This window comes from Schistocerca serialis, chromosome 1, assembly GCF_023864345.2.
Source record: "Schistocerca serialis cubense isolate TAMUIC-IGC-003099 chromosome 1, iqSchSeri2.2, whole genome shotgun sequence".
Classification (NCBI taxonomy): domain Eukaryota; kingdom Metazoa; phylum Arthropoda; class Insecta; order Orthoptera; family Acrididae; genus Schistocerca; species Schistocerca serialis.
In genome coordinates, this window is record NC_064638.1 from 484,604,905 (window position 1) to 484,617,725 (window position 12,821).

The 12,821-nt window shown below is 45.8% G+C and overlaps 1 protein-coding gene across 3 annotated transcripts in view; it reads left to right on the forward strand.

Annotated features, from left to right (window-relative positions):
• The window catches only part of LOC126473698 (inositol-trisphosphate 3-kinase homolog), a 503,381-nt gene that overhangs the window by 440,480 nt on the left and 50,080 nt on the right, over positions 1–12,821 (forward strand). The window contains exon 1 of one of the 3 annotated variants that reach the window (XM_050100963.1): positions 3,313–3,375. The exons of the other annotated variants lie outside the window; for them this stretch is intronic. Coding sequence (XP_049956920.1) covers positions 3,322–3,375 — 54 coding nt within the window. The 5' untranslated portion in view covers positions 3,313–3,321. Of the gene's footprint in view, positions 1–3,312; positions 3,376–12,821 lie in introns of those variants that run through there. 3 annotated transcript variants of the gene reach the window in all.

Sequence of the window (12,821 nt, forward strand, 5' to 3'; positions counted from 1 at the left end):
GGGGAGGAGGGGGGGCTAAAAAACCATTTATTCCACCACCCCCTGTTGAGAACCGATTCTTTGTGTCCTCTGTACTGTCTCTTCCGTTGAAAAATATTTTTTTGCTACCTTCTTACCAATAAATCGAAGCCTGCCTTCGCTTTACCTACGATTTCGTTGTGATTCCACACAGTTGACACGATACTGTGTTGTTAGCAGCTACATAGTTTCATTAATGAATGTGATGTATAGAACAGTTCACATTTCGTTTCCTTTGTTTTTCATCTTTACCCGGGCGGAATGATCTTTCCATTCCCACGGGCCCATTAGAGTATTCAAAACAAAGCTATAACAATTTACATCGACTTTTTATAGGGGCATTGTTCACTCACGGCGGTTAAAAAAAAATCGTCTATCCTTACATTCAAACTGTAGTAAAACTGAACCCCAAGTAACCACAAATTTGTCACCTTGCTGTCGGTCTCATCAACTATCCTACGAACATAATTATTATAAACCAACCGGAGATTGGATGTTCCAGTAACAGCAAATTATTCCCAAATAGCCTTTCTTAAGTTTCTGTGTTACATTGGCGAAAACCAGATGGCAGTGTGCGTCTGAAGACTTTGCTAGAATGACCTGGATTTACAGGGGAAATTACAACATGTGTGCTGCACCATCAGAAATGCGTCGTCCATTTCATGACCAGATGTGTCATTTATCGCAAAATATAACGGCAGACACGAATCGGTGAAACGCGAATTATCTGTGTGGTACCTGTGTTACTGGTCAGCATTTCTCATCTGCGCTTGATGACCTCTATTATAACATCATTCTGCGCAGGTAAATTGGTGACATTATGTCTTGATTTGCGCGTAAAGCACACATGTACAAGCTTTTGGGTAATTAACTCTTTATCATTATTATTATTATGCCATCGTACCATGGAGAGAAAGTTGCCTTTCCCCGTAAGAGACTATTATGTGAAAAAGCGTGAAAAATACAGTTATTTATCGTCACTGAACGATTTGTGGATAATTTTCCGTATACATATTTTCATTAACAGTATGTCTCCTCACTTAGGTCTTCTACTCTTCGTATCCACTCTTCGCAGACGCGTTGCGTTAAAACTACGTGATTAAAATTTTGTACCCGCGCCTTTCTCGGCAGGGCCTGAGTAACTAAAAACGTCCACCAGTCGCAGTACCTATTTGCCTCCTACTCTTCTTACCGAACTCCTCCTGCATACTTTTCCAAATAGTGGCGGCCCTGGGAGAAATTTTATTCTGGAGAAAGGTTAGCCACAACCAATGGATTGTGTACCTCGAAGCCGATACTCTTCTTTCGTATCAAACTGTGTATAAAACGCATCAAAATCTGAATCAGGATGTTCAGTACGATATTCCAGAAATCGATTCCTTCTTTCTCCTTTGGTCCCATTTCTCGGTGATAGCATCGAGGGAACTGCTAGGAAATGCTTAGTTGAAAAGCGCAGTGAATTTATTTTCTCTCTAGCAGCTTATGCTAAATTCTTGAACACTTACAGTATTATTATTTCTTACCATTCCTTCTTTTCCCATTACATTTGTCCGTAGATACCTCAGTCAAATATAAACGAGGTCGTTTTTCCCTTATTTTTGATAGCATGTTATTCCTCAACGCTTGTTTATGTGGACCTGAGTGGTTACCAGACTGCGTTAGCGTCACGCTATTGTTTCGTTAGAGAGTTGCTTGCCAGCTATCTTGATGTGACGTAGAAGTTCACGTGCCTGCTGAATAGCGCGTTATTATTCCGTTCTACGGCCACGAAGGTGTTGAAAATATCAACAAGCTTAGAACGGTGTAAAAGACTTCCCGAGTCACGAGGCGTAAGCACTGGATGGCGAGCCATTAATGAAGCAACTCCATTAAAGAGCATTTAGTTAGCTACGATAGATAAGGTGCTAATTTTTAGGGTGGCAGGGCGGTGATTTATCCCCATTGGTGTTTCCTCCTTAGATTTTTTGCAGGGACATATCAATGTAGTATACTTTACTGCCGCACGCACCTGGGAATTATTGAACAGACGTACTGCTTGAGCAAAAAGAATCATAACCTTTATGTGTGTAGCTTCTGATTAGTTCACGATGTATAAGCACACACTACTGTAATAATGTGAAGTAAATTGAAAGAATAAACACACTGGACATATTTAGGAAATTTTAAGTCGCGAAGAGGTTCGTTTAAATGATATTTCATTAATGAATTACCAAATTTTATGATTACGTTAAGTTATAATAACGTTAAAACGCATCGCGTTTCAAGTGGAATCACTTCGTCTTCAACCGTACAATATGCAGTAGTAGTTCGTTTCTAGTAATTAAGCTTGACGTGCCCTACGTTCCTGCACAGTAATATATAGTTTGGGGAGAGGGCCGGGATATTTTGTTAATATACCTACCGTAAGCATCCGCATATATCTGGGATGTTTTGTTAGTATACCTACCGTAAGCATCCACATATATAATTCGCGAAGGAAAAATAAAAATGCAAAAGATTTGGTGCCAATGTCGAGGAAGTGTGATAGTCTTAAACGCACCACTTCACGAAGCAATGATATTTAGTCCTCAGGATAGGCTTGACACAGCTACATGATTTCCGCTGCTACCGAAACCGAATTACCGTGCGCTTTATCAGAGGGCAGCGCCAATTTATTTTGCCACCTGTAACGGCTTGCTGTGGTACTGTGGGTCGGGAGTTTCAATGTGTACCAGGACTGCAGACATGGCACCTGCTAACAGACAATAAGTTAATCATGTAACGTTATTTTTTCGAGGTGATGATTTATGACTACCCCTCAGATTTGCTTCCGTACCTCCCTGCGATAAACATTGTTTCGATATCTTATACCGTTTATTAACTATTAAATGTATACATGTCACGTGAGGCGCAGTTTTTGAGTGACTGTCGTAGGTGGATATGCAGCCAACTATTGAGGTGACCTCCAGTTTTCTGAACGTCGTCGTATCGATTGTGTGTCAAGTGAATTTATCACCGTTGTCTCTTCTTTTATGTGGCAAGGAGTAATAAGCGTATACTGTGCTCATTTAATCGCACAGTGAAAGAGAAGAGACATGGACTAGCTGGCGGGACGACAGAATTAGCGAGTGGTTTGATCGTTTTGGAATGAACACTGTGTAATTAGGAGTGAAATCCGCGCCGGCCAACGCGTCCGATGCATCCAGGCTGGGGCCGGCTAATGAGAGATTTCCCGTTTCGCAAGGAAGACACAGCTGATTGAGACAATTGCGCTCGCCAAACTGGTGCCAGCCAGCCAGCAAGCAAGACGCATTTGAATGGCGGATGCGCCGAGCGATGGTCGCCCGCTGCTCCAGGCTCCGCCGCTGCGCGTCCCTGGTGAGTACACTGTCCAGCACCGTGCCTGGATGGCTACCTGGAGTCCGTCTGCGCCTTACGGCAAAACTGCCGTCTGGAGGGTCGAACGTTCGTCTGGAGCCGTAGTACTGTATAAAATTTTCTGCGCACCGTGGTTAACCAGAGAAACAAACTCTCGACGTGTCTCCGAATTTACTCATCTTGGGCGCGATTGCAGTACACAGTTATATGTAACAAATTGTCTTCTGCTACTGTGCACGCGTCAAGCGTTGGAGAGAAATAGAGATTCAGAGTTTTACGAATCTCTTGAATAGCGTACGACAGCACCAGCCGTCCATCAGTGACGTTAGTGCAACCGGTTAAGGCGGTAGACGTCTGTCGATATTATGTCCATTTTCTTTTCTAATTTTCCTCGAAACACCTGTATCGCTGCAAGGCATCAAGGTCCTTTCTGAAAGAAATAATAATAATAAATAATAATGGCAGATTCGAGGCGAAGCGTAATCGACTTGTGATCAGGATGATTATCTGTATACCAATACTCTTTATCACGCATGTGCATTATGTACATTATTTGAAGTAGAAGTACCTTGGTATGACATCATTGCGATATGTGCATGAATTATCAATAAGTAAATGTTCTTTTCATCACGATTCCTTGTTATAACTTTATTGCAACTCACCATGAATGTACCACTATGATTATCACTATTGTTATTGTTAGTTTCTGGAGAAACAAGATTTGTTGTAATGGTTCAAATGTTAGTGGAAGATTAGAAACAAAATGACGTGAGTCGAACGCAGTACGGGAAGACTTATAGTCTGCCGCCCTAGTGTGAGAAATTTGCTGGTCTGCGCTTTTTTTTCCCTCTGGCTTTTGGATATACCAATAGAGCCACTGTTTAGCGCTACTCTATGCGCCCGCAGTTGCACGCTAAGAACGCTGGTTAGCTTACCAGTCGGTGCAACAGTACTAGTATTAGCAATGTGTAGTGCGCACGCCTGCTGCATTGCAAACTTTCTCAAACGATTTAACAGAAACTATCCGGAAAAAATATTTGATTCTTTCGTTACTTACAGCCTCGTATGCCAGGTTCATAGTGAACTGGCTATCTTCTCTGTAGCGCTCATAGTTCTGCGATGTTTCAGAATTACACAATCCACAACACGAAATTCAAGTTGTTTCCAAAGCAAAAAACTTGCTATGCGTTTACATTTCACGCACTTTATGTCATACATTGCTGCGTATAAAAGCCAGCTAACATGCTAAATTTTTCTTTAGGAAGAGGTGTGTGTCGATCTCCAATCTCCAGAAGATGGTTTTTATGTAGCGTACGAACAATACGGCGACAGTGAATCACTCATAACATCCCTCACATATTAAAAATAGCTGAAGACATCGAAACAAGTTTTTTTACAAATGGTGCCGGTTGCGCTAACCATCGCTGCTGCTCGACGACTCGTGCAAGTGTTGGGTGGTACTCGAAACGCTCGTAAAACTTGGACCTCGATTTCTCGAAAATGCTTGGGGAGAGGATAACGCCAGAGCAGCATTTGTCACATCTATGGATGTACTGCGAATAAGCGAAAATACATCGAAATCGCTTACCCGTTGGGTATATACTTCCTCCGTAAGTAAAGCTGACCTTAACCCAACGGTTGGTTTGATCAAAGCTGTTTGTTTACTAAGCATGGTTCTGTTGGAGGTGGTATGCCTTCCTCCGATCTTTGGACTGACTTACCAAACCATTTACAGGGGGGCATTCAGCTTAAAGGGGACTCAGAGTTGCGATGCAGCTTGGCATTTCACTTGCTTATATCACTGCCTCTGGCAGAAGTGAAAAATGCAAGGAATAATCCTATGACGTACTGAGAATCGAACTCCAAACCTTCGGATTTGTATTATGGAACTTATCAGCCGAGATACCGAACCACACCACAGTATGGATAACGGAACAAAATTGCTATATTGCTTTCACTTGTGCCTCAGTTCCTTTAACGATAATGTCAGTACTTGCGTTTTGGGACATTCATGCTACAGCAATTGTTGCAGGTCTTTTTTTGCATGTTTTAATAAAGATGCATATCTCTAATGATGCAAAAAAATTGTCTTGAGTGCTGTTAATTGTTTCCGATGCAGTTTGTATAATCACTTAACATTCAGTTTTTATGACAACGCATACTTTCCAGCTCGAAATTATTTTTGGTGTGTAAGACGTTTTTGCAATCGAAGGAGTGAGATAGAAAAAAAATTAATTCTCGTCGTGAGTTTATGTAAAACTGTACTAAGCTGCTCGTATTTACTATACCACAGCTGATTCACAACTAAAAGTCCACTTTCGTGTAATGAGGAAGCTTAGGGTGCGAAGTTAAACACAAAAATGCTTTGACGTTTATCTTAGGCGAAATTTTACGTATTGAATTTGCTCCATACTGCGACTAATTCAAAATGATGAAGATAATGTGCTTATTTAGAGGAATTTAGCGTACATAAGATCATTAAAATGTTTTTACATTTTTCTTAATGTGATATAATTTGAAGCATGAAGCCTAGGCTTTCTTTCACTGCTGTCTCACAGTAAAGAATATCCTTCTATCCCGCTACCTTCTTCATTTTTGCGTATCGTTGTATCACCACCGATTACATGCTGCCTTCCATACTTCCTGCAGATAAAACACCTATATTGGTGAACGTCTGTTTCTGCTAAACCTCATAGCCTGCCTTAAAGACTATAAAGTATTCACAAATAGAAGAAACGCATTGGATCCCGCGATAAAGGTGCAAACAAGCACACACTACCTGACTTCATGTATCGTAGCGTAAGCTAAAAATCTTTACGTTGAATTACGCTCTGTATAGATTGGAGAGGTTATATCTAGTTCACTTTCTTATGTTTATCACGTAAATCATAAAAATGCCTCTGTTCGGCTTGTCCATTTTTTTACCTTTTTTCATCGTCAGTCGGCAGCTTGAGCGTCACAGTCGTACGATGAACCCAGTTCAACGAAGACTGGATAGTCAGCCATGAATTTACCGAAGGAACCATCCCAAGATTCAGTTGACGTGATGTAAGGTAAGCCAAAAAACAAAATCGCGTGCTCTCCCAGTTCTGTTTGTTACCCAATGAACTACAATGCTGTTGCTAAGAACTTCTTATAGTTAATACCGTTCGAAACAGCTTTGTTTCGATAATCAGGATTCAAGTGATTTCATTGTGTACAAACTCATAAGCTTACGGACAGAACAAGAGTCTATTTCATCCAAACAGAATCGTCTTGAAGAGTCTTGGCAATAGCTGCAACTTGCTGAGACATGAACTAAACGAAAGTCCAGGTATAGGAAACATCGGTTTTCAACATCATCTGCTTTAAAACTGGCACACGTCAGCTAATCCTTCGCTTGCTGAAATTTACATGTTACAGGGATACTTCACACACTGCTTTTCCGTAGGGTCTGTGGCTACCAAGGAGTCGAAAATATAGCAGAAGAAAAAAATTATCACTATAAGCGACAGATCCGTCTCGTGAGAATTAGCAACTGTCTGGATATTTACTATAATTCCCAGTTACACTTTTAAATTAGATTTTGTTAAAACTTTTACGTAATTATACCTTCTGTAATTTTAACAAGACCCCTCTTTTTAAACTCCTGACGTTCTTCTCCGCCCCCCCCCCCCCCAAGCACACCAAGCTTCCTTTTTCCCTCTCCCAATCACTTTCACTCCATTGCGCCCTCCCCCTTTCCTTCCGACATATACCTATTTAAAACATTGGCCACAGCTGCAGAACAACACAGTACTCTAACGTGTGGTTCTCAACAGACAAGACAGGTTGCTGGCGCAACTACTTAGATAAATCCCAAATTTATGTACGATTCTTTTTTCTATTCATTGTAAAATATTGGCACATACTTAGTTTCACTTTGTTTCAGATCTGGAAATGATCCTGAGTGATCGAAACATACAATCTAATTAAAAATTGCAGCTGAGACTGAACAACAAATGAAAATTTTCTTAAAAGTTATGTTTTGCGGTTAGAGAGGCTTCGAATTTGAAGGATAAAGCAAATGACTCGATGGACGGCATCTTAAAAAAATGGCTAAAAATAAAAGAGAGAGAGAGAGAGAGAGAGAGAGAGAGAGAGAGAGAGAGAGAGCTACTCTCCACTTGGTGAAGAAAACGTAGCTCCCCAATACTGTTACAAGAGCAGTTGAAAATATGACGTTGTCCTGGAGAAATCATAAATCTCGAAGCAAGAGCGCGTAACCCAGTTTTCCTTCCGCACAGGAACAGTTCATTGACGTCAGCACAAGCAGAGAGAAACAAAATTTCATGCGATGTTTCGGACAATACAAACACGACTGCAAAAAAAGAATTTCTTCCAGTTTTGGCTTTGAGTTTGATGTTCTGTTAATAAAAGAAATTGGTTTCTGATTGTGTGTGTGTGTGTGTGTGTGTGTGTGTGTGTGTGTGTGTGTGTTGTGTGCTCGCGCGCCCGCGCATGCATGCATGCATGCATGTGCGCGTGCGCAGTGAGCGAGTAGAGAGAGCTTAACGGTCACAACGGGGAGTTGAAATGCTGGATTTCGTGACCCGAACCCTAAGTCCACCCATATGGATACGAATATTCATTGACGTTGCACCCCCCTGCGGGTCCGGGGATTAGAATAGGCCCGCGGTATTCCTGCCTGTCGTAAGAGGCGACTAAAAGGAGTCCATCCCCCTCACGGGGGTTGTTAGCGCCTGCGTCCGGAGACGGACGGTTCCACGACCTATAATCGTGGTCTTTTTGGTTTTTCACTTCTCGTTTCTTCCTTCCTTTTGTTGGTTCCTTTCCTTGCTCTTCTCGACCTCACTGTCTTCCTTACTCATTCCCTTGACTTCTCCTTGCCTTCTCATTGCCTTTTTCTCCTTGCCTTCTCATTGCCTTTTTCTCCTTGCCTTCTCATTGCCTTTTTCTCCATGCCTTCTCATTGCCTTTTTCTCCTTGCCTTCTCATTGCCTTTTTCTCCTTGCCTTCTCATTGCCTTTTTCTCCTTGCCCTCTCATTGCCTTTTTTCCCTTGCCTTCTCCTTGCCTTCTTCTCCTTGCCTTCTCATTACCTTCTTCTCCTTGCCTTCTCTGGTCTCCGCCTCGGCGTTTGAGACAGTCTGTCCTCTTTCTCCCTCTCTCTCTTCTTTTTCCTCTTCTTCCTTCCTCCCTGTGCGTGCCTGAAGGCCGACCCACGCGTTCGCACGCGTAGCCGGTGACGGGGTAACGCGTAATTCCCCGCCCTGGGTAGACATGTAAGGCACGCGCGTACCCCCTGGTAAAGGCCAGGCCCGGGGAGGGGTGATTGCCTGAGCTGATACCTTCTGACCATGCCGATTGGTCCCTCCGTCTGTTTCTCGGGAGGTGTGACCTGAGGTGTAAACATTCACCTAAGGCGGGAGTGCCCTCTGAGAGGGTCCCCACAAGGAAGGAGCGCGCCATCGGAGACGCTGGCAATCATGGGGGATTCCTCCGCAATGGATTCTACTCCATCTCTTTCGACTTCGACTCAAAAACGGAAACGTGACCAGCCAACAGTGACAAAAGTACTACCGCCTGCCCCACAGTTCCTCGTAGTTTCTCGATCTGAGGACGGAAAGGATTTTTCCTCTGTCAACCCTTTCGTTATTCAGAAGGGCGTAGATGCCATAGCCGGATCTGTCAAATCTTGTACCAGGTTGCGAAACGGCACCTTATTACTAGAAACTGAGAGTGCCTTTCAGGCACAAAAACTGCTTCGGGCCACCCTCCTGTACACGTTCCCTGTCCGGGTGGAGGCCCACCGAACTTTGAACTCGTCTCGTGGTGTAGTGTATACTAGCTCCCTCGACGGATTGACTGATGAGGAGCTTCAATCATTCCTCGCTGAGCAGGGCGTGACGGCTGTCCATAGGGTCATGAAAAAGGTCAACAATGACCTTGTACCGACCCGGACAATTTTCTTGACCTTCGATAGTGTTAAGCTGCCATCGCGCATTAAGGCGGGATACGAGGTTATTTCTGTTCGCCCCTATGTCCCGACACCTACGCGCTGTTACCAGTGTCAGCGTTTCAATCACACTAGACAGTCTTGTTCCAATGCAGCTAAATGTGTCACTTGTGGCAGGGATGCCCATGAGGGTGACTGTCCACCTCCGTCTCCTCGTTGTGTGAACTGTCAGGGTGACCATGCCGCATCCTCCCGCGACTGTCCTGTCTATAAGGAAGAACGCTGTATCCAAGAAATTCGGGTCAAAGAGAAAGTGTCCACCTCGGCTGCTCGCAAGCTATTGGCTAGTAGGAAGCCCACGCTGCTCCCAGCGGGGAAATACAGTACTGTCCTCGCCTCTCCTCGGACTACCCGGGAGGTAGCAACCCAGACATGCGATCTGACCTTCAGCACCACGGTCGTCCGTTCGGCCAGTGCTAAGATCGCGCGGTCGACGTCTCCTCTTCCTCCCATCACCCCACAGACACGAGCACCTTCCTCAGCTTCTGCTAAGACGAAGACATCGAAGTCAGATGCACGGGCCTTCAAGAAGGAACCATCCCGTGCAGACTTCCTCCGTACCTCGACCTCCCAGCCTTCGACCGGTACTTCCACTACACGTCCTTCCAAAAAGGCGCATAGGAAGCACAGTTCTCCTTCCCCGCCACGGCGCATTCCTTCTCCTGCGCCACCCAGCGGTTGCCGCCCCAGGCCGTCATCTGTTTCGCCTGGCCGCACCGCTGGTAGCCGTACATCTGGCCGTTCACTGGCGGAGGAAGCTCCCCCTCCCGGCCATCCTCCCGAGATGGCCGATGACCCTATAGACCACATGGACGATGACTGTCCGCCTACTGATAGCGGCGGCAGTGCTCGCTCGAAGCCAGGCCCTAAGCGGCCTTCGAGGTGACCACTTCTCTCATCTTCCTTTTCTTATGATGGCACTTATTCACTGGAATATTCGCAGCATTCGCTCCAACCGAGAGGACTTGAAGTTGCTGCTCCGCTTGCACCGTCCGCTCGTCGTAGCCCTCCAGGAAACGAAGCTACGCCCATGCGATCAAATTGCCTTGGCACACTACACCTCTGTGCGTTTTGACCTACCCCCTGTGGTAGGTATCCCAGCTCATGGAGGGGTTATGTTGCTGGTCCGGGATGATATTTACTACGATCCCATCACGTTGCACACCGGCCTGCAGGCAGTTGCCATCCGCATTACTCTCCCCACTTTTACGTTTTCCTTTTGTACCGTTTACACTCCATCGTCATCTGCCGTTACCAGGGCAGACGTGATGCAACTTATTGCTCAGCTACCTACACCACTTTTGTTAACTGGAGACTTCAATGCCCACCATCCCCTTTGGGGCTCTCCAGCATCCTGCCCGAGGGGCTCCTTGTTAGCAGACCTTTTCAACCAGCTCGATCTTGTCTGCCTCAATACTGGCGCCCCAACCTTTCTTTCGGACACATCTCACACCTATTCCCATTTAGACCTCTCTATATGTACTCCCCAACTTGCACGCCGGTTTGAGTGGTATGCACTTTCTGATACATATTCGAGCGACCACTTCCCGTGTGTTATCCATCTCCTGCAGCATACCCCCTCTCCGTGCTTCTCTAATTGGACCATCTCCAAGGCAGACTGGGAGCTCTTCTCTTCCAGGGCGACCTTTCAGGATCAAACCTTTACAAGTTGCGATCGTCAGGTCGCACACCTCACGGAAGTCATTCTCGCTGCTGCTGAATATTCCATCCCTCACCCTCCTTCTTCTCCACGTCGCGTACCGGTCCCCTGGTGGACCGCGGCTTGTAGAGACGCTTTACGTGCTCGTCGACGTGCTTTACGCACATTTAAACGCCACCCTACAGTGGCGAATTGTATCAATTATAAACGATTACGTGCTCAGTGTCGTCGTATTATCAAAGAAAGCAAGAAAGCCAGCTGGGCTGCTTTCACAAGCACCTTCAACAGTTTTACTCCTTCTTCTGTTGTCTGGGGTAGCCTGCGCCGGCTATCTGGCACTAAGGTCCACTCACCAGTTTCTGGCTTGAAGGTCGCGAATGACGTCCTTGTAGCCCCTGAGGCTGTCTCCAATGCCTTCGGCCGCTTTTTCGCAGAGGTTTCGAGCTCCGCTCATTACCACCCTGCCTTCCTCCCCCGCAAACAGGCAGAGGAGGCTAGGCCACCTAACTTCCGCTCCTCGAATTGTGAAAGTTATAATGCCCCATTCACCATGCGGGAACTCGAAAACGCACTTGGCCGATCACGGTCCTCTGCTCCAGGGCCAGATTCTATTCATATTCAGATGCTGAAGAACCTTTCTCCTGCGGGTAAAGGTTTTCTTCTTCGTACATACAATCGCATCTGGATTGAGGGACATGTTCCCGCATGCTGGCGCGAGTCTATTGTTGTCCCAATTCCTAAGCCGGGGAAGGACAAGCACTTGCCTTCCAGTTATCGACCTATCTCGCTTACCAGCTGTGTCTGTAAAGTGATGGAGCGAATGGTTAACTCTCGATTGGTTTGGCTGCTCGAGTCTCGACGCCTACTTACCAATGTACAATGTGGATTTCGTAGGCGCCGCTCTGCTGTTGACCATCTGGTTACCTTGTCGACCTTCATTATGAATAACTTCTTGCGGAAGCGCCCGACCGCGGCTGTGTTCTTTGATTTGGAGAAGGCTTACGACACCTGTTGGAAGGCGGGCATTCTCCGCACCATGCATACATGGGGCCTTCGCGGTCGCCTTCCTCTTTTTATTCGTTCCTTTTTAATGGATCGACAGTTCAGGGTACGTGTGGGTTCTGTCCTGTCCGACACCTTTCGCCAGGAGAATGGGGTGCCACAGGGCTCAGTCTTGAGCGTCGCTCTCTTCGCCATCGCGATCAATCCAATAATGGATTGCCTCCCAGCTGATGTATCAGGCTCCCTTTTCGTGGACGATTTTAACATCTATTGCAGCGCGCAGTGTACACGTGTACTGGAGCGCTGTCTTCAGCGTTCTCTTGACCGTCTTTACTCCTGGAGTGTCGCCAATGGCTTCCGTTTTTCTGCCGAGAAGACGGTCTGTATTAACTTCTGGCGCTACAAAGAGTTTCTCCCACCGTACTTACGACTCGGTCCCGTTGCTCTCCCAGTCGTGGAGACAACCAAATTTTTAGGCCTTACATTTGACAGGAAACTTAGCTGGTCTCCACATGTGTCCTATTTGGCCGCCCGTTGTACCCGTTCTTTAAATGTCCTCCGTGTTCTCAGTGGTCTGTCGTGGGGAGCGGATCGAACCGTCCTACTTCGTCTATATCGGTCGATCGTCCGCTCCAAGCTGGATTATGGGAGCTTCGTATACTCCTCTGCACGGCCATCCATCTTACGCCGCCTCAACTCCATACAACATCGGGGTTTACGACTTGCGATCGGAGCATTTTATACCAGTCCCGTAGAGAGTCTTCATGCTGACGCTGGCGAATTGCCA